This window comes from Hordeum vulgare, chromosome 3H, assembly GCF_904849725.1.
Source record: "Hordeum vulgare subsp. vulgare chromosome 3H, MorexV3_pseudomolecules_assembly, whole genome shotgun sequence".
NCBI lineage: Eukaryota > Viridiplantae > Streptophyta > Magnoliopsida > Poales > Poaceae > Hordeum > Hordeum vulgare.
In genome coordinates, this window is record NC_058520.1 from 448,094,066 (window position 1) to 448,114,893 (window position 20,828).

At 44.9% G+C, this 20,828-nt stretch overlaps 2 protein-coding genes across 5 annotated transcripts; one reads left to right on the forward strand and one right to left on the reverse strand.

Moving 5' to 3' along the window:
- The first annotated feature begins 947 nt into the window (after positions 1 to 947).
- On the forward strand, positions 948 to 4,086 carry LOC123444190. 3 transcript variants are annotated; one of them, XR_006630960.1, is made up of 6 exons: positions 948 to 1,057; positions 1,159 to 1,257; positions 1,356 to 1,517; positions 1,885 to 1,938; positions 2,974 to 3,114; positions 3,589 to 4,086. XR_006630960.1 is itself a non-coding variant. In XM_045120826.1 (5 exons), exons 1-5 carry the CDS (start codon positions 968 to 970, stop codon positions 3,934 to 3,936), a joined length of 795 nt encoding a protein of 264 aa, XP_044976761.1. In that variant the 5' UTR covers positions 948 to 967; the 3' UTR covers positions 3,937 to 4,086. The 3 variants fall into 3 exon arrangements, 2 of the variants coding, with proteins under 2 accessions (XP_044976761.1, XP_044976762.1); XM_045120826.1 differs by lacking the exon at positions 1,159 to 1,257; XM_045120827.1 differs by lacking the exon at positions 1,159 to 1,257 and having other exon boundaries at positions 1,378 to 1,517.
- On the reverse strand, positions 4,022 to 17,413 carry LOC123444191 (farnesyl pyrophosphate synthase-like). Of its 2 annotated transcripts, none has more exons than XM_045120830.1 (13): positions 17,398 to 17,413; positions 13,839 to 13,930; positions 13,677 to 13,704; positions 13,341 to 13,456; positions 13,156 to 13,242; positions 10,820 to 10,936; positions 10,651 to 10,739; positions 10,465 to 10,516; positions 10,276 to 10,371; positions 4,590 to 4,634; positions 4,420 to 4,509; positions 4,274 to 4,345; positions 4,022 to 4,154 (listed from the first exon to the last, which is right to left on the reverse strand). In XM_045120830.1, exons 1-13 carry the CDS (start codon positions 17,411 to 17,413, stop codon positions 4,029 to 4,031), a joined length of 1,026 nt encoding a protein of 341 aa, XP_044976765.1. In that variant the 3' UTR covers positions 4,022 to 4,028. The 2 variants fall into 2 exon arrangements, with proteins under 2 accessions (XP_044976765.1, XP_044976763.1); XM_045120828.1 differs by lacking the exon at positions 17,398 to 17,413 and adding an exon at positions 16,332 to 16,350.
- Positions 17,414 to 20,828: the final 3,415 nt, after the last annotated feature.

Consider the following 20,828-nt stretch of genomic DNA (forward strand, 5'->3'; position numbering starts at 1 on the left):
TGGTGTGCAATTTGACGATGCTATCTACCATCAGATTCCTCGGTAGGCGTCCAGGAGCATATGGAAGTCCTAGATTGGAGATCACACAAGGGTTTTACCTACGTTCGGGCGTTCAGAGATTAGTACCCTACATCCTGCTAGTTTTGTTATATCACTGTGGAGGGATAGCTTGTTTCAGGGGTTACAATGGCGTATGAGATTGCTATCGAGAGTTTCTGTCTAAGAATAGATAAGAACGAGGGTCCCTGGCCTCCCCTTATATAAGCGATGGATGCGTAGGTATTACAGAGAGGTAGATGCAATCTCCTCCAACGCCGCCCTTCTCTTGGAGGGGGAGAAGGTCTTCAGAATGCTCCTAGGGTTTCTCCTTTTCCTTGGGACTTATGGGCCCGTGGTCGAGCCTGCGTCTGGGCTACCTTCGATGAGCCACCCCCAGAGTATGGAAACGTTATTGTGTCTAGGGTGTTACAGTTGGGATCCCAACTATGTTGACTTATCAAACTAGCTGCGAGCATGATGCGTAGAGTGAAAAAAGAGAGAATGAAATAGGTATAGAAAATTAATCCTTTTCAAATCGAAGAAAGTATGGAAAGAATAATTTCATGAACCAATGGTCTACAAAACCACCACTTGACCTATTATTTTATCTAGAAATTTTTTATAAATGTTATTCCTTAATGATCATTTCAATCCCACAATTTCCGATGAGATTTTTTTATAAATGAATGATATTATTATATACATACGATCATGCTATAAATGTTGTTCTTTACTTTCAAATATCTCTTCTTATATACTCGGGCATGTTCCATAGAGGAACATCTATAAATGATGTTCATTAAATTCCATTATATCTCATTGTAGACTCGAGAAAATTCTGATATCTCTTTTGCTATAAAAGGTCACGAGGGGCCTCAACGAAAGGCTCACTTTCACAACAACACATTTGTCCCATCCTAATTAGTAAATGGAGAATTCTACTCAACCCATAGGGATTTTTGTGTTACTATTTCTTTGTAATGCAATCATAGTGGGATGCATTCCATCTATCGAAGAGGTAAAACATTTAAATAGTATAGTTTGCTCCTAGTATATTTGAGGTACACATAATTTTTAATTAAGTATCCATCTTTCCCTATATGTTCTATTTGTATAAAGGAAACTCATAATTGCTATGGCCTTTTGACCTTCATCCAACATTCTTCTCGGCAAGCAAGAACACTAGCTACCTTGTATCAAAATTAAGAATTTTCTTATGTGAGTACTACACATGTCTATTCTATCTCTAATTTTTAGGCATTATCCTATAAATATTGAATCTACTTATTAGCACTACATTAATTACATTTTGGCAGTCTTCTACTCATTTCTGGCTAGGAGGAGGTCGTATTGATTATTGTGGCGCACATGCCTCACCAGATGTATATGGCTTTAATTTACATCGTGGCCAAGAAACCGCAGCTCCCATTTGGATTGTAGATAGGGCTTCACAAAACGGAATTCAAGCTGGATGGCATGTAAGTTACCTTGATCTGGGCAACTATGAATAAACCCCCATAATTGTTTGATTCCCTATGACGTCCATAATTTCACTAGAAATTGTTTTATTTATGATCTTTTAGTACATGATTGTTAAATATTTGTTATAATAGCTTATGTTTATTGATGAATTCTCAGTAAGATATAAACCTCTATGTACAACTTATATTGTTGAGAAGAAAACATAAACACTACTTACAAATTGTCTTGTATGTTACTCTGGTATAGCATAGCTTATTTTCATGATAAATGAATAACATACTAAGTTGTGTTTATTAGATACTACTACTTTTTGATCAACTTTTGTGCATTTGATTTTTGACACACCATAACAATTTTGTGCAGGTTTCACCGGAGTTGTACAATGATTCTCATACTCACTTCTACACGGCTTGGACGGTAAGTTATATTGTTATCTGCATATGATGTAAAATTAGAAATGGTTAATCCAAGTGGTGTATGATTATTTTTGCAACTATGAAGGACAACATTGTCCTTGAGATATTACAACATTTTGTCTCTACATACATACAAAAGGACATACATTCTAATATATTAAACTAATATCCCCCTTAACAAAATATGGGCTTGTTTTATACTCTTTTGATTTGCTTGGTACTTTTATAATAAAACTAAACAAATCTACAAATTGTCACAAACATGATACATAAGCCATCATGATGTGACTTCTTAAAATTCGTGGTGTCTATTACTATAATCTTTAATATAATGTGCTCCCTCCATTATGAACATATTTTTGTAATTTGGTATTGATACAACTCTCAACATAAAAAATTAACTTACACTATCACATGCATAGGTTACAAAAATGAAAAACCAATACATGATGTCGGTATAAATTTGACCTAAGAGATTTTCCGTGAGTTTGGAAATGCATTTATTATTGCCACTATCATATATGCTATGTAGTACGTAGATGGCTAAGGATATTTTTATAGTTGATTCTACCGATGTATATTTTGAGATATTCTTGGTCCTCTAAAACTTATGATTTACAATGAATAGGTGTTTACCTGGTATACGTACAAAGCAGGTATACAATGAATAGGTGTTTCCATGATAAAACTTGAGTTTGTAGCTTCCATAGAAAAGCAAGTATACGTACATTACATTTTATATAATATGAAATCAAGAATAGATGATTGATATAACGCTTTATCGCACACACGGTGGGGGTATTCTATAGAAATTTTGCTGTGTAATTATTTTGCCCATAATCACAACAAAATGAACAAGAAATTCAGTAAGATTGATATGTTATAACTTCAATGATAATGCACTAAAATATAGCTTTGTATTCCTTAAAATACTTTCATTCCTTTTTAGGAAAAATCACAAATACTTCTTACATCGAGAACATGAATGAACATACACGAGTCTCAATTTTTTATACTCTTTATGTTGCAATGACAGACTGGCACTGGCAAGAGTTGCACAAACATGCTTTGCCCTGGCTTTCACAAAATATCATCAAGCATAGCTCCAGGGATGATCCTCGACAAAGTTTCAAGAATACATGGACCAAAATGGTTTATGACACTAAGAGTATTCAAGGTAAATTATTGCCGAAATTATTGAATTTTGATTGGTCTTATCCAAGTTGACGTGCTATAAATAATTTACAAGCTTACAACTAATTTTAAACATATTGACAATGTATGCGACTAGAACTATATATGGGCATACATAGGAAATGGTAGCCTTGGAAATGATGTTTGTGGGTTAATGATTCCTAATTGTAAGTGATTAATTTAATCTATGAAAGTTTGGGCGTACAATGGATAGTTTTTAAAATATTGCATTTAAATAATCACTTGAGTTTTTTTTCATAAAAGGGACAAATGGCTAAATAATATCTAAACTTGAACAAAAGTGGTGATCAACATATTGCCGCACTTTGATAATTAATTAGAAAATTATTTGAATGTGATGTGATGTTATATTTTTCATAATAAAGTAAATTATATTTATTTTTACGGAAAAAATAGATAACCTACAATACACATCATATGCTGGTTTTACTTTCAGGAGAAATCTTCTGGTGATTGGCATGTCTACCTATACAAAGATAATGGTATTCAAGAACTAGTAGGTTACTTTCCAAAGTATTTGGTTCCAGGACTCATAAATAAACAAGTTGAGATAAGTTTTGGTGGCTATGTGTATCACAAGAAACCACAACCGAGTCCTCCAATGGGTAGCGGTTATGTTATAGCCAGCAGGAATGCGGCATCATTCAACATCCTAAGGCTTATCGATGCTCATGGTAATGATCATGTAGTCAATACTGATCTGCCATCTTATATTGACGGGAAGGGTTGTTACACTCCTTCACACATTGACGCTTCAACTATATTCTTTTATGGGGTTCCATAACAAGGGTACATCAGAATGAAAGAGCTCGCCTAGGCAAAGCAGTGACCCAAGATGATTCTACTAGACGACCTCTTTTGCACGCAAGAACGTTCCTACTTCCTCATGTGGATTTTATGCAAAAAGGATTTCAGCACTGCTTGCACAACTTCATTCGGTTGTGCTTCGATGTGTGAGATCAGCTTTTCATAAGTCTCCCTTTCATATTCAGAGAACACCCTCTGGAAGCGATGATAAAGAAAAGCATGTCACGCATGCTTGCATTGTAAATGAACTTATAATAGTAAAAAATTATGCAATGAACAAGTCTTGTCACACTATGTTGAACAAAAAGGAAAACCTCGAGATTGAGCTCTTTATACAGAGCCTTCACTTTTGCGACGCAAGCAGGATCTGATTTCCCGTAATTTTCCTGTGCATGACAGTACAGACGTTAAGATAGTGCGCTACACAATATTATAGAATGATCTAGTTCATGTGCCTTACAAATAGGATGTCTTTTTGCCTCTCATCGACACACACTAGTGCTTGAACAAACAGCCAAGAGCACTTGAAGTCTTCGATATCGGTTCCAATCTGCGACAGGATGGTTTTAATTAGAAATCACATGCAAAATGTTTTCTTTTGACAGTAATAGAGGAAGTGAATCAACTTACCTTGCCCAGAACTTCTGGATCGCCAAAAGAGTCGAGATAATCGTCCTGAAAGGTGAATCTGGCTGTTAACACTGTTAGGAATGAGCAACTGACATTACAAGGGGGCCAAGGGCTAGTACATATACATGTGGTAAAAGGCAAGAAACCCCTTATACAATGGAAAAAGTTTACCATCATCCAACGGATAGCATGGCCGCATCTGCCACCTTCTTTATGTGACACGCGTCCAAATAAGGGTTGTGTCTTCGTCAAATACGTTACTGCATCTAGGGTTGTGTTTCTAAAACATATGCGATGTTGCAATGATTTACGACCGGTTTATGTTTTGCAGCAAAATCTATGTTTCAGAAATTTTCCGCAACAAGACCCTAGTTGCAAAAAAAAGATGCAACAAAACCCGAGTTGCAGATATTTTTTGCAACAAGCCAACTGTTGCAAAAAAGTTTGCAACAAGACCTGTGGTGCAAAATTAATTCTGCAACTAGGTGTATGTTGCAATGGTGAAAGCAAGCTTGGCCGCTCGATGCGGTCAGATCAAATGGTTTGTGATCCGGCTGATCTTTTAAAAAGATCAGCCGGTGGACGCATAGCATGCCCCTTATACAATGGGATGCACAGTAAAAATGACTATACACATCTACCCCCCATCCCTCTCAAAACCATGGTGGGTTAACAACACTGAGTTTAGAGAGAAGGAACACATGCTGCGCTCGAGTCTATACCTTCGTGAAGAAGTCTGCCAATTGTAACTCAGAGGGCACATAGTGAAGAGCGAGAGTCTGATCCTGCACAGCAGCACGCACAAAGTGGGCATCCACACCAATGTGCTTGATGAGCTCATGCTTCACCAGGTCACGCGCGATACTGAGAGCACCTGTGTTGTCTGACAGTAAGGGAGTCGATGTAGTAACAGGCACACCAAAGTCCTCAAGTAACCATCGTAACCAGATCACCTCAGCCGTCAGCATAGCCATCGCATGCAACTAAGCCTCGGTACTCGAGCGACAAACTACAGTATTTTTCTTGGTCTTCCAGGCAATAAGAGAGCCACCAAGAAGAACACAGTAAGCAGATAGCGAGAGGTGGTCAGATGGATCACTAGCCCACGTAACACCAGAGTAGGCCTGGAGCTCGAGTGAGCTGTAGCGGGGAAAGAAAAGGCGATGAGATATCATGCCACGAAGATATCGTAGAACACGGAGGAGGTGACTATAGTGGACAGAGGTGGGGGCTGCAGCAAACTGACTGAGAATGTGGACAGGATAGGAGATGTCAGGACACGTAACAGCAAGATAGACAAGGCTCCCAACGAGTTGATGATAGCGAGTGGGATTAGGAAGACGATCACCTTCAAAAGCGCGAAGCTGAACGTTGAATTCCATAGGAGTCACAACAGTGCGCTCATCAGCAAGAGCGGAGCGAGCAAGTATATCCTAAATATATTTTTCCTGGGAGATGAAGAAGCCATCAGGGATCGAAGAAATCTCAATCCCAAGAAAATAGCGAAGGGGATCAAGATCAGGCATGAGGAACTGGTCGCGAAGGCGGGCCTTAACAAAGGCAATGTAGTCGGAGTCATCACCAGTGATGATCATGTCATCAACATAGAGAAGGAGAAGAGTCCGACCACAAGGAGACATGTGAACAAACAGCGGGGGGTCATGATCACTAGGAGAGAAGCCCGCGTCAGTCACCATAGAGGCAAAACGCTCAAACCAGGCGCGAGGGGCCTGTTTGAGACCATAGAGGGAGCGTCGAAGTGGGCAGACCATACCATCAGGAGCATGGTACCCCGGTGGTGGTTGCATATAAACCTCCTCACGCAACTCACCATTGAGAAAAGCATTCTGGACGTCAAGTTGAAACACAGACCAATGACGAACAGAAGCCACAACAAGGAGAGTGCAGACAGTGGTCATGTGGGCAACAGGAGCGAAAGTCTCATCATAATCACGGATTTGTTCCTGCTGAAAACCACGAGCCACAAGACGAGCTTTGTAGCACTCAAGAGAACCATCAGAGCGAGTCTTACTCTTATAGACCCACTTGCAGGTGATGGGACGAGCACCGGAAGGAAGGGAAACCAGATCCCAGGTGCCATTGCGCTCAAGGGCAGCAAGCTCCTCGACCATCGCAAGCTGCCATTCAGGCTTAGTCATGGTAGTCCGATAGGAAGTGGGCTCAGCCACAACGTAGAGACCATTACTGTGAGGAGAATAGCGATCAGGCGGGGGGCAAGGCCGAGCACGAAGGTTATGAACCGGGGGAGGCGTGAAGGGAGGCGCTCTGGAAGTGGAGGGCGCATTAGTAGGATCATCTTCACTACGAGGCCAACGAGTGTAGTGCAGAGGAAAAGGAGAGACGAGTGATGAGGGTGGGGAGGAGGATGGAGGGGAAGAAGATACGAATGGTGAGGATGCGGAGGAGGATGGAGGGGAAGGTGGTGTCGTGGTGGATGAGGAAGAGTTAGATGTGTCAGAGGAAGTGGGGAGACAGGAGGCACATAGGAGGAGGTATCGGGAAGAAGAAGAAAGGAAAGGTCGTCCACAGAAAAGCACGAGGAGGAAGGGCGAGGGTAGTACGAACGAGACTCATCAAAAGTCACATCATGCGAAATGCGCAACTGACGACCAACAGGATCCCAACAACGATAGCCCTTGTGCTCATCACTTTAGCCAAGAAAAACACACTCGACTGACTGAGCAGTCAGTTTGGTGCGTTCTTGCGCCACAAGAAGGACGTAGCAACCACACCCAAACATATGGAGAGCTAAGTAGTCAGGAGAACAACCAGTGAGACACTCCATAGGAATGCCACCCTGCAAGGCAGTCGATGGATGAATGTTGATGAGATAGGTGAATGCGGAAACGGCCTCATCCCAAAAGTGGGGTGGAAGAGAAGCGGCGATCATCAGCGCACGACCCGTCTCAAGTAGATGACGATGCTTGTGTTCCGCAACGCCATTCTGAGCATGGGCACCAGGACATGAGAACTGAGCAAGAGTACCCTGTTCCGCGAGAAAGGCACGCAACATCTGGGAGATATACTCTCCAGCGGAGTCAGCATGAAAAGTGCAAATAGGCATGGAAAACTAGGTGTGAACCATGGAAGCAAATCGTTTGTATATAGAGAGAACCTCGCTACGAGATTTCATAAAATAAAGCCAAGTGTAGCGAGAGAAATCATCAATAAAGAGAACATAATAGTGATGGCCTCCTTTCGAATCAAAGGGAGCAGGTACCCGTACATCAGAATGAACTAAGTCAAAAGGACGCTGAGATACTGACTCACTAGTAGGATAAGGTAATTGAGTCTGTTTGCCAAGCCTACAACCATTACAATGTAAAGATACATCTCCGGATACAGACCCTAAGACACCCTGACGCACCAACGACGACAAGTGGGAACCACATAGGTGAGCAAGTCGATGATGCCAGTGTTGGAAGGTCGCAGAAGAGGAGGCAGCAAGAGCATGAGAATTGGCAGAAGTGGTGGCAGCGGAAGGAACATGAAGCCAGTCAACCTACCAAAGACCCTCCAACTCACGATGCCGAGGGCCAGCACCAACCAGAGCCTTGGTGTGAAGCTCCTGAATAGAGCAAGAGTTAGTATCAAGAATGACACGAAAACCAGAGTCAGTAAGTTGGGCAGCGGAGAAGAGATTCATGGTAAGATGGGGAACATGAGAAACGTAGGAACAGAAAAAGACGGAGTAGAAAGAGTGCCATGACTAGCAACACGAAGAGGAGTGCCATCGGGAGTGAGAACATTAACAGGCGAATCAAGAGGTTGAAGAGAAGACAACGTGGAAGAATCAGAAGACATATGAAAAGAAGCTCCAGAATCCAGAACCCACGAAGATGTACTTGACTGTGTAGGTGCCGATGGTGATGAAGGGGTGGCAGCTATCATTGCGGCAGCGGAACCCGCTCGATGAAGAGCGTGAAGAAGCCAGGAGGCGCTTGAGCCGGATAATGTCCTGGTCAGTGAGCGACCGAGTCGAGGAAGATACGGGACTCCCACTCGAGGAAGAATGCCTCTAGTCTTGTAGTTTCTAGCGACAATCAGCCTCTGGGTGGCTTGACCTGGAGCAGTAGCCATAGACTATATCACGGCGCGATCGGCCCTTCTCAGCATAAGGAGGGCGACCCATCCCCCCTGCGGGTGTGGGCAGGAATGGTGGTGTAGTGGAACGAGTAGATGGCATAGGAGCTCAAAGAGCCAACACAGAGGGAACCGCAAGCAACCCAACAGAACGAAGGCGAGTCTCCTCAGCATGAAGCTCAGCAAGAACCTCTGTGATAGGAACACGGCCTCGAGCAAGCAAGTGAGCACTCCGAGGCTCAAACTCGGAGCGGAGGCGAGCTAAGAACTCATGGACATGTTGAAACTTCAAATCAGACCGCGTAGTCTGGCAACAACGGCAAGCTCCACATACAGCTGCCCGAAGAGAGTCAAGCTTGTGCCAGGTGGCAGAACTCTGTGTGTAGAACTCATCAACAGAAGATTGCTGAAGAGCATGCTCCTGACGCACCACAGATAGGTAGAGCGCATCACCAAAGGGCTGATAGCGCTGACGGAGATAAGACCACATTGCTGCAGCGGTGCCGAGACCCATGAACTCGGAGGCAAACTGAGGAAGGACACTCGTAGTGAGAACAACAGCAGCCCGAGCATCATCAATGCACCACTGAGTGTAAGCAGACAGATCATCCCGGTAGACAGAAAGAGCATCTGAGTAAGCAGATACCTGATGATCATAAGCCTAGACTGCAGCATCATCGAGAGCCTTGGTTGCACCCCGATCAGCCTGGGAAGCACCAGCAGCCAAAACAGGCAGCACCGGTTGGGTAGGAGCCACATGAGCAACAAGGGCATGGCGGACAGGGAAGCTCGCCAGAGAGGACACCCCATAGCAGAAGACCGCGCATGTGGATACACATAAAGCCCACAAAATCAGCATAGTTGGTGCCATCGAAGATCACCGAGCACCGAGGAACAACGACATAACTCGAAGAGGACATGATGAGCTCCCTCTCCGTGAGTTTTTTCTCCTTTGTTTTGAAGTCAACCTGATCCGATCTGGATCAGGGAGCGGACCAACAGCCGAGCACGACGGCAGCGGGCGGGCGACCCACGGGGCAGGCCGGACGACAGCTGCAGGAAGCAGCAGCCATCGGCGGGGACGAAGGAGAGCACCGGCTGAGCTCGGCTGCAGCGGCATCAGCACGGCCGAGGCGAGGCCAGGCGAGGAGCAGCCGGCGGCGGTGGATCCAGGCGGGGCCGGACCTAGGGCGGGCGACGACAGCAAGACGAGGCAGAGCCGGGCAAGGGGAGAGCCGGCGGCGAGCCCAGGGGCAGCCAGGCGAGGGAAGGGCGGCCGGAGCTGCTAGCTCGTAGCTACCAGCGGTAGCGGCGGTGGAGGAGGAGAGCATGGAGCTGTAGCGTACGGGGTGGGAGAGAACCTAAGCATCTGATACCATGTTAGGAATGAGCAACTGACATTACAGGGGGCCCAAGGGCCAGTACATATACATGTGGTTAAAGGCAAGAAACTCCTTATACAATGGGGTTTGCACACTAAAGTGACTATACACATGTAACAAACACCACTTCTGAAAACGTAAATATCGAGAACAAAAATAGCTATTCAGGTGAAAAGATAAATGTACTACGAGTAGTATACCTGAATCTGAAAGTAAACACCCATTTCAACTAGGATGCGCTTCGCTTGAACATAATCATCCAAATTCTTACCGGACAGTAGCAGTGCACAGCCGACCTTTGCAATAGCCAATAAGTTAAAAGGACTTTTACTGCTGGTGAATCATTACTAGTGCTGCCAGAACATGTAAAATGAACACTCTCTTTTTACCGGCAAATAGAATGAATAGTAAGCTGTTTTGTATTCTACAATTCGCCTGTAACTTCATAGAAATTAAAACATGCCCCATCACCACAAAAAAGAATAAACTACGAAGGGGCAAATCATTGTACTCAAGGTACTAAGGATGGATAATATAACATCGTCGATGTTCATAATCAGGTGGCAATGGCATACACATCTACAGTATATTTGCTCAGATCTTTATGGCCTTCACTCGTTGTAATCTGGTCTAATAACTCTCCAGAAGTCGTCCTAAACTCGACCTAAATGAGAAGTAACAGAATTTAAGCTCCTGCAACAAAAGATGACATAGAATGGGACATTTTTGGATATACCGAATTACCTCATTGAATAAGTCTAGGAGGTCAACATAGTAAGGTTTTCCATAGAAATAACGCTTGAAGATTTGTGATATTTGGCTGTGAAGGACAAGTCCATCGTTTATGGCAATGAGGCCAACCTGCTTATGGGATAAAAACAAAGCCACTACCAGACTGTAACAAATCATGAAAGTCAACCAAAGGACTGGACCCAAATAATGATGCAATAGTTTCTTCTGCTAAATAAATACTAATAATAATCTGTCTATTTACATAAGGAATTCATGGCCATAATAGTATCTGTGTTATATAGGTAGTGACCTACTTCATCCTATGATATTGGAATTGAGTCACGACTATTTACGTAAGTCTTGATTTAGCAGAGGAATACAGTGAAGCCGAATCCTGAAGGGAACGTGGAACGGTATAAGGCCAGATTGGTCGCCAGAGGATATAGTCAAACTTATGGAATTGACTATGATGAGACGTTTGCTCCCGTGGCAAAGATGAACACAGTAAGGATATTGGTCTCCTGTGCTGCAAACTTTGGGTGAAAGTTGCATCAATTAGATGTCAAGAATGCCTTCTTGCATGGTGAGTTGCAAGAAGAAGTGTACATGGAAATACCACCAGGTTTCGGTACTTCAGAGACTACGGGGAAGGTATGCAGGCTGAAGAAATCCTTGTATGGACTGAAGCAATCACCAAGGGCCTAGTTTGATAGGTTCAGACGTGATGTCCGTGGTATGGGGTATGGTCAGTGTAACGGTGACCACACGATGTTCTACAAACACTCTGATCGGAAGATCACCATTCTTGCTATTTATGTGGATGACATTATCATCACTGGAGATGAGGAGGAGGAAATAGAGAGATTGAAGGGTTGTTTGAGCAAGGAGTTTGAGGTAAAGGATTTGGGTAACCTAAAATACTTTCTTGGCATTGAAGTGGCTCGGACAAAGAAGGGAATCTCTTTGTGCCAATGAAAATACACCTTGGATCTCTTGAGTGACGTGGGCATGATGGGATGTCGTACTGCCCCTACTCCGATTGAACAAAATCACCAAGTGACTGCACAATCAGGAGAGCTAGTGAATAAGGAAGAGTATCAGAAACTGGTTGGAAGGTTGTTGTACTTGTGTCATACCAGGCCTGACATTACGTATGCTACGGGGGTGGTGAGCAAATACATGCATGAACCAAGGAGTGGGCATCTTGATATTGTGCACAGAATCCTGAGATACTGGAATGGGACTCCGGGTAAAGGGTTGTGGTTTGGGAAGAGTGGACATCTTGAGGTGGATGGCTATAGTGACTCTGACTGGGCCAGTTGTCAAGATGATAGAAGATCAACTTCTGGTTACTGCGTGTTTGTGGGAGGAAATTTGGTATCATGGAGAAGCAAGAAACAGCCGGTTGTGTCTAGATCAACAGCAGAAGCTGAGTATAGAGCATTATCTCAAGGGTTGTGTCGGATGCTCTGGGTGAAGTACCTACTGAGCGAGTTGAAACTTCTGAGGAAGGGGCCCTTGAAGGTGTGGTGTGACAATCAGTCAGCTATATCCATCGCTAATAACCCAGTTCAACATGATAGGACAAAGCATGTGGAAATTGATCGGTTCTTCATTAAGGAGAAGCTTGATGCCGGGGTCATCAGCCTTACTCATGTCAGTTCTGGGCAGCAGTTTGCAGATTGTTTAACAAAGGGTCTGGGAACAAAGGATTGTAACTTGGCATGTGACAAGATGGGAATGATAGATATCTACCACCCATCTTGAGGGGGAGTGTTGAACCGGTATGGCCCAGCCCATACAAGTTATCTCTTAGGGCCCAGGCCCATGTAGTGGGACTAACCTAAAGGAGGCTCCCAGCCATCTCCTGTTCCTGAGACAACCGCCACACAAAAAACACTTGTGCTGGAGGTACTCCTCGCTCCCTCCCGTACTCCTCTCTCCCCCCGAACCTACAGTTAAGTACAACGAAAGATTTCTAATAAACAGCTGATCATGTACAAGAACATTTAGGGCCAGTTCTTTCGGGGCTTATGGGTGGCTGCCAAAATAAGCTGCCCCCTACCCAGCTTACTCTGGCAACCCAACCTAAATTTGCTTTCTAGAAGCCTACTCCCTCTGTAAGCAAATATAAGACATTTTTCAAATATGTATGTGAAACAAAAAAACGTCTTGTATGTGTACAAAGGGAGTAATTAGGAATTATCCAGACAAAGCAAAGAGCCCCCTCCGTCCGAAATTACTTGTCACAAAAATAGTTACAAATAAATGTATTTAAAACTAAAATAAATCTAGATACATCCATTTCTACGACAAGTATTTCGGGACAGAGGAAGTACTTGACAAACCTTTGGAAGCCTATACCAACATGGTTTTCCTCGCCTAGTTTGAGAGTTGTCCATAATATCATCAAGGACGAGGAAATAAGCTTGAAGCTGCACATTACCCCAAAGAATAACCATAAGAATTGCACCTTGTATGATGGTCCCACAATATTCAAATCGCTATATCAGAGAAGCATCGATGGTAATACCCATTCAATGCCCCAGCCAAGAATGCAAGCAAGGAACTCTTCCTCCTCATTCGGTTCGGACCCTGCTTTCAACAATTTGTAGCTCTCTGCGACAGCCAACCCGCAGTTCAGCTTTCCTGTACATGGGCAAATCTAAGTCATTAGTTTGTGTTGGAATATATTGCCGGGCTCTCTTCATTAGTTTAGACTTGTGAACCAGGTGATTTGGAGCATGGATTTAATAGTTTGAGGGTCAAAAACAGTGTGCCATGGTGTGAAATCATGGGTTTTTTAGTCCAACACATGCATAGTTTGACGGCTCTCTCCTTCCGTCTCAGAATGCAAGCGTTTGCTCACCACCAAGCACGTTGTAGTCCAACATGTGCTCGGAAAAATGGATCACGGATTTTTTTTAGCAAACATGTACGATTAACCGGACTAATACAGACGGAGAGGATTGCATCTAAAAAACCAAAAAAAACAGATGGAGGATTGAAGAGAGGGAGTAGTACTGACGGCGTCGAGCCATCGGAGGGCGTCGTCGTCGAAGTCGAAGGAGCCGTCCCGGAGAAGCTCGGCCATGAGGGTCTCGTAGATGCGTCGGAACGTCGCTGTCGTCGTCGTGGTGCCCGTGCTCGCTTTGCCCTGCGCCGCCACGGCCATAGGTGCGTACCTGAGACGCGTGTGGAGACCGGCGAGCATGTGCCGATCTTGATTTATCTGGTTTTTATTTTTTTCCGCAGGAACTAGACCAAACCAAGGATATTGCGCTGGTTTTAGAGAGGACGCGGGAGCGACGCGCGTCGTGCTGCACTCATTTCAGTCCGCGAAATACGCCGCTGACCCGGTGGTCTGTTACTTTTCGAGTAAAATGCATCAGTGCACCCTAAACTTGCTGGTTAGGACTAAAACAGTCCTCAAACTGTGAAACTGCATTAATACAGTCCTAATACTTGTTCCTACAGTGTTCATACGGTCCTTCAATTTGATTCATAGGTCCTGATGTACAAGCAACATACGAATTCGCTGTATAGAGCATATTGGGCTGGCCACGTGAGCGTTTGTAGGACGAGTTGGCTTGGTCTCTAGTGGGTAGAAATCCCGAAATCGCTTTTAAATCCCTAACCCTCGCCATATGCTCCTGCGGCAAAATTGACAAAAATGACCCCTAGGGGGAAAGAACTCACAGAGTGACCCCTCGGGGAAAATATGTTACCCGGCTGACCCTTTTGTGTGGCGCCCGACACCTAGGCGCCACACTACACTGTGTGACGCCTAGCCGTTCGGCGCCACACCCCCCGACCACCTGGCAGAGAGGGCCCACCCCCAGGCCGTGTGACGCCTAAGCCTCAGGCATCACACATTGTAATGTGTGGCGCCGAGCGCTTAGGCGCCACACAATGACTTAATAGGCACGGGCCAGCCCCCCTCCCCACCCCTCCCCCACCCCCTCCTCATTCCCCTCCCCCAGCCCCCTCTCCCAGCCACTGGCCCCTCCCTCAAATCCTTCTCTAAATCACCAAATCTGAAGGTTTGGACCGGGCATTTGTTGTCCAATCACTCCCCTAAGGTAATCCCCACCTCTCCCCTCATTCTCATCCAAAGAAAAATCTTTTGTGCTCTTTTTTTTTGCAAATTTGAGGAAACCCTAGTTTTTCATGAAATCTGGGATGTATATGATATTGTTGTATTTATTTGTATGTTAGGATAAGGGGTATGATGGGGTTAGGATTAGGGTTGTTTGGATGTTTGCAATATGGTTGTTTTAGGGTTAGGCTAGGGTTAGGCTATGGTTAGGCTAGGGTTAGGGATGTTTGGTTGTGTTAGGGTTATGATGGGGTTAGGGTTATGGTTGTTTGGAAGTTAGGCTAGGGTTATTGTAATTGTATGATTGCTTATAAAAAAGTTCTATGTTTTGTTGTTTAGGGATGGGAAGAACATGTGTTTATGTTCATCACGTGGACAAGGATGCCTTTTTAAAAGGCAATATAGATCTGGACCCGGATGAGCTTGACATGGTGTTCGATTTGTGTCCTAGCTATGGTGAATTGTTGGAACAAGTCCGAAAGGATTTGAATTGGATGGACCCTAGTGATGTAGTTGAGTTTGATGGTAGGCATAATGTGGGATTCGTAATGCACATTCGTTGGAAGACCATGCGTGTCAACTCCGAGCAAGGTTGGCTTGCATACAAGGATACGGTGGCCGAATCAATAGACAAGGCTCTAGAGTTATTTTCCATCAAAACAAATGTTCCTAACTTGTTGGATTTGAACCGGGTTGCCTCTCCGATTGTTGAAGCTATTCCTGCACCCATCAACGAAGAGCCCAACATTGAACCTCTTTCTTGTGTCGATGAGGCCAACGAAGAGGTCAACATTGAACATGAACCATTGGTAGAGGCTAATGATGAGCACGATGATGATGAGAATGATGGTAATGTTCTTCATGACAACAACCTTGGTGATTTGGACAAATATAATTTGCAAGAGACAATGGACTATTCTATTCCGTACTCACGTGGCTATGCTTCTGAGTCTTACGATGAGGGTCCCGATGAAGAAGTTGATGAGGAAGGGTTCACGGCAACGGAGGCTGAAGCTTTCACGAAGGTATTAAAGCGTGATCACCGGACACCATTGTTCTAGGATCTTAGCCTTGCGGATGAAGCCGTGGTTGACGGAGGCGAAGGCATATTGTTTGGAGTTAGGCCACCTTCTCATCGGGACACACATGGGAAGAATATTATTTTGCCGGGGTCAAAGTTCGAAACATTCTTTGAACTGAAGATGTGGTTGGATGACTATTCTGTTACGCATTATAGGCCACACAAAGTTGTTCATTCAAACATGAAGCTGCGTTACACGGTTGCATGTGAGGATAGAGGGTGTCCTTGGATTGTCCATGCAAGACCATGGAAAGGAGGGCTAGGATGGAACATTGTTAGTTGTATGCCTCACATGTGTCGAGGCAAGAGGGTTGATGGTGCCCTTTCGTCGCAAAGCCATAGACAACTCACCTCCGAGTTCATCGCTTATAGGCTTTCCAACTCCATCTCCTCTCTTCCTACAATGAGCATAAAAAGCGTACAAGACCTTGTGAAAGCCCTCTTTCACTACGAGGTGAAATATGGTAAGGAATGGAAAGCAAAGCAAGCCGCATTCAAGATGTTGTATGGTGATTAGGAGCAAGCATACAACCGCATACCTAGGTTGTTGGGAGCTATTGCCCACACTAACTCGGGATGGTTCATGTGCTCGAGCCGTATGGGGAGAAAACAAGGATTCTCAATGGAAATAGGGTCCACGTATTTGGCCGTGCATTTTGGGCATTTGAGCAATATGTGAGGGCTTTCCAGCACTGTCGTCCTGTCATCTCCATCGATGGCACGTTTTTGACCGGACAATTCAAGGGCACTTTGTTGGTTGCAATAGCAAGTGATGCCAATGTTAACTGGGAATGGTTCTTGCATATTTTGAGAACCAAAGTATTACTGTTTGAGAGGGAAATATGTGTCATATCGGATCGCCATCAAGGCATACTTAACGCGGTTGACATTGTCATTCCCGGCCATGCTCCTTTGCATCATCGATGGTGCATGAGGCATTTCTATGCAAAATTCTACCGGGCATGTGGTATCAAGGAGTTGGCGGATGATCTTGAAGATTGTTGTCAAGCATTTTCGGACAAACGATTTGCAAGATTGTACAATGCTTTGCTTGTAAACAAAAAACTTGATGCAGGTGCGCTTGAGTTTCTGAACAGGCACATTGAACTTCGGGCCAAGTGGGCACGAGCTTATGACGAAGATGGCCGAAGATCTGGTCAAATGACAAGTAACATGGCAGAATGCTTCAACCGGGTGTTGAAGGGTGTCCGTGCGTTGCCGGTGACGACAATAGTTCAATACACATTCGACAAGTTGAGAGCATACTTTCTAAAGTACTCGCAAGAAACAGATGATCAGATTGCGGGAGAGAACAAGAAAAAGTACAAGTACCAGTTTCCACCAAAGGTTGACAAATGGATGGTATTTCAATCACGGAAGGCTGACTCCCAAACGGCTACCCTGTACAACAACGAGGATTGGACATACCAAGTGAATGAGCCCGGAGGAACGACAAACGATGGCCAGCAACACGGAAACAGGGCGTTCAAGGTATCTTTATCCTTGTGTGATTTCTCTTGTGGGAGGCCAAGGTTGCTTCATCTCGCATGCTTGCATTTGTACACGGCAGCTCGCAGTAGGAATGTGGACGTCAACCATCCACAAACCGTGTGGGAGTCCGAGTTCTCGATCATGACCACGAAGCATACATGGGCTCCTAGATTTGAACCATACTTTGACCAATCACAATGGCCGGAGTATCGTGGAGTACAACTATGGCCCAACCCAGAGTGGAAGGTTGTGAAACTGGGAAGACGAAAGACAAAGCGTTTTAGAGGAGACATGGATGGATGGGGCCATGGTGGTGGCAGAGAAATGGGGAACAACCAATTCCAAGAGCCTACTAAGAGATCACATTGTGGAGAGTGCGGTGTAACAGGGCACAACACAAGAAGGTGTACAACGCGAAAGAAGAAGTCCAAAAAAAATGATTCCAGGTCAAGCCAACCAAGTCCTAGCCAACCAAGTTCAAGCCAACAAGGGACGGGTCAAGGAAGCATGAGCCAACAAGGGACGGGTCAAGCAAGCACAACCGAACAAGTTCCTACTCAACATGTTCCTAGCCGACTTGGACTTACTAGAGGACGTGGTGCTAGAGGCAGTGGTGGTGGTAGAGGCAGGGGTGGTGCTAGAGGCAGGGGTGGGATAGGTCGTGGTCGTGCTAGAGGCAGGGGTGGGATAGGTGGTGGTGGTGCTAGAGGCAGTGGTGGGATAGGTGGTGGACTTACTAGGATTGGTATGCGTGGATACCTACGAGGACCATTTCCGTATGTCACATATTTGACTTATCTTTATCATGTTGTTTTTCATGCTCCTTTGTGTGTTATTTTACTAACTATGAGCTTTGATGCCTGTTTTGTAGGTATGGCCGCTTCTCAATCCAACAAGGCAAAAGCGGAGTGGGGGAGGAGAAGGATGCAGCCAGTGAGGAGCAGCGGTTGATGGAGAGGGCTGCAAAGAAGTTGACAGAGGAGGATGCAGCCGAAGCGCGAAAGAAGAAGGATGAGGAGCATAAGGCAAGGATGGATGAGGAGTGGCAAATGGAACTTCAGCGCATGAGATATGAGGCTAGGATAAAGGAGAATGACAGGAAGACGCTAGAGAAACGTAAAAAAGAATATGAAGCTAACTTTAAGAAGATCATGGAAGAGGGCGCAGCAAAGAGAGAGTGGGAGCATCAACGCTTCACGAAGAGGGTTAAGGAAGAGGCTTCAAAAATGCGCAAAAGGGAAGAGGAAGAGGAAGAAGAGAGGAAGAAGAAGAAGGGAAAGGGGCCTTGCTCGACCCAATAGAGTCGGATGCTTCTATTCTCATGCGTGCTTTCATCTTCGAACCCTATGTCTTGTTGAACCCTATTTGTTGTTGAACCTTGTTCGCTTGCGCGCTTTCTTACTATGAAACTCCACTATGTATGCACTTTTGGACGTATGTTCTTTAAGAACCCTATGTATGTTTGAACTCCACCCTCTTTGTGTTGTATATTTGAACTCCTCAAGCACTATTTGTGATGTATATTTGAACTCCTCTCAAGCAATATGTGCTGCAGTTTTCAGCATGCCAGAATGTGTGGCACCTAAGCCTTGGGCGTTGCACATGTGTGGCGCCTAAGCCTTAGGTGCCACACATGTGCAACGCCCAAGGCTTAAGCGCCACACAATTGAAAACCTACTGGCATCTCAAATGTGGACTTTTTGTTACTCTGTTTCACATGTGTGGCGCCTAAGCCTTAGGCGCCACACATCACATGTGTGGCGCCTAAGGCTTAGGAACCACACAAGTGAAACAGAGTACCAGAGAACTTGTCTACTCTTTTGATGAGTAATGCTCATCCTTATCTTAGTTTCACTTTGTTTCTCATTTCATCAAGACTATGTTTCTCATTTCATCAAGACTATGTTCATGAGGATATGTCTTGCACTTTTTTTCTCATTTCATCAAGACTATGTTTCTCATTTCATCAAGACTATGTTGATCCTTATCCTTATCTTAGTCTTCTCAAGTGCTTTGCCATGACTCACACACATTATTTAGGTTGAGCCTATCTTAAGATTACAAACAAAGTAAGATACAACGTGCTGATACAACTTGCTGAAATTAAGATACAACTTGGTGAAATTAAGATACAAGTTGCTGATACAACTTGCTGAAATGAAGATACAACTTGTTGAAATTAAGATACAACTTGCTCATACAACTTCTTGAAATCTACTGAGTCCAACGTGGATATTTTCCTTTTCCATCACTAGCTTCTTCTGTTGCCTTGGCCGCACGAGCTCTTTCTCTCTTTCTCTCCCTCTCAGCTTCACAGGCTTGTTCCCGCTGTCTGTAAACCTCCTCCAGCCGTAGTTTCTCTTCTTGGTTTTTCCTTATCATCTCATCAAGAAAAGCCCTCTGTTCCACACAGTACTCTTCCCACTCTTTCCTCTCGCTGCTTTCTCCTCTGCTTCAGGCTTCTCGCGGCGCTCTTCCAAGTCCCAGCTAGCCCATGCACGGCGACCTCTTTCACGAATCTCGGTCACCGCCCAGTCCGGCATTTCCGTGTCAATCCAACGATAGTACATGTAGAGAGGAGGAGGAGACTATCGGATGGATCAGATTCAAGTAAACTGTAATATCAAGTAAACAATAATCTGGATGACTTGAGCATACCGGAGGCCTGATGTACGCATAAATTGATTGGGGTGGATCAGATTCATAATTGGCGCACATGAAAAACTTCATGCCCAACCAATCTGAAAAATCCTCCACCTCCTTCACCTTGCAGAGATCACCGCACCAACATCGAACTGGTTCCACCCCCCGAGGCAAACTCACACTCTTCATTTTCTTAGGCCTGATGCTTTGATCCGAGCAAGGCAAACTCATATTGACTAAAGCGGTGGTAGTGTTCTCATGTGAGGCTGGATGACAGAGGAAGGCAGTCCAATGCCTCCTTTTATGGACCGGAAAGGACACGTCGAAAATTTGGCGGGAACGGAGGAGGGAAAGGTGGCGGGAAAGGAGACGTGGAAATATTGCCAGGAACGGAGGAGGGAAAGGTGGCGGGAAAGAAGACGTGGAAATATTGGCGGGAACGCAGGAGGGAAAGGTGGCGGGAAAGAAGACGTGGAAATTTTGGTGGGAACGGAGGAGGAAAAGGTGGCGGGAAAGGGTGTTGTCAAAATTTGGGGAGAACGGAGGAGGGAAAGGTGGCAGGAAAGAGTGTGCTTTGAGATGCCAGCAGGTTTTCACATGTGTGGCGCCTAAGCCTTGGGCGTTGCACATGTGGGGCGCCTAAGGCTTGGGCGTTGCACATGTGTGGCGCCTAAGGCTTAGGCACCACACATGTGAAAAACCTGCTG

What these genes read in the sequence shown, in the direction of transcription:
- LOC123444191 (XM_045120828.1), bottom strand. An exon ending in GTTGGTATAGGCTTCCAAAG is followed by an intron (nt 10,937 to 13,155) that starts GTTTGTCAAGTA and finishes TCCCATAAGCAG; the next exon opens with GTTGGCCTCATTGCCATAAA. An exon ending in ATAAAGAGCTCAATCTCGAG is followed by an intron (nt 4,155 to 4,273) that starts GTTTTCCTTTTT and finishes CATCGCTTCCAG; the next exon opens with AGGGTGTTCTCTGAATATGA.
- LOC123444190 (XM_045120826.1), top strand. Translation starts at nt 968, where the DNA reads ATGGAGAATTCTACTCAACCCATAGGGATTTTTGTGTTACTATTTCTT. An exon ending in GAATTCAAGCTGGATGGCAT is followed by an intron (nt 1,518 to 1,884) that starts GTAAGTTACCTT and finishes AATTTTGTGCAG; the next exon opens with GTTTCACCGGAGTTGTACAA. An exon ending in ACTTCTACACGGCTTGGACG is followed by an intron (nt 1,939 to 2,973) that starts GTAAGTTATATT and finishes TTGCAATGACAG; the next exon opens with ACTGGCACTGGCAAGAGTTG.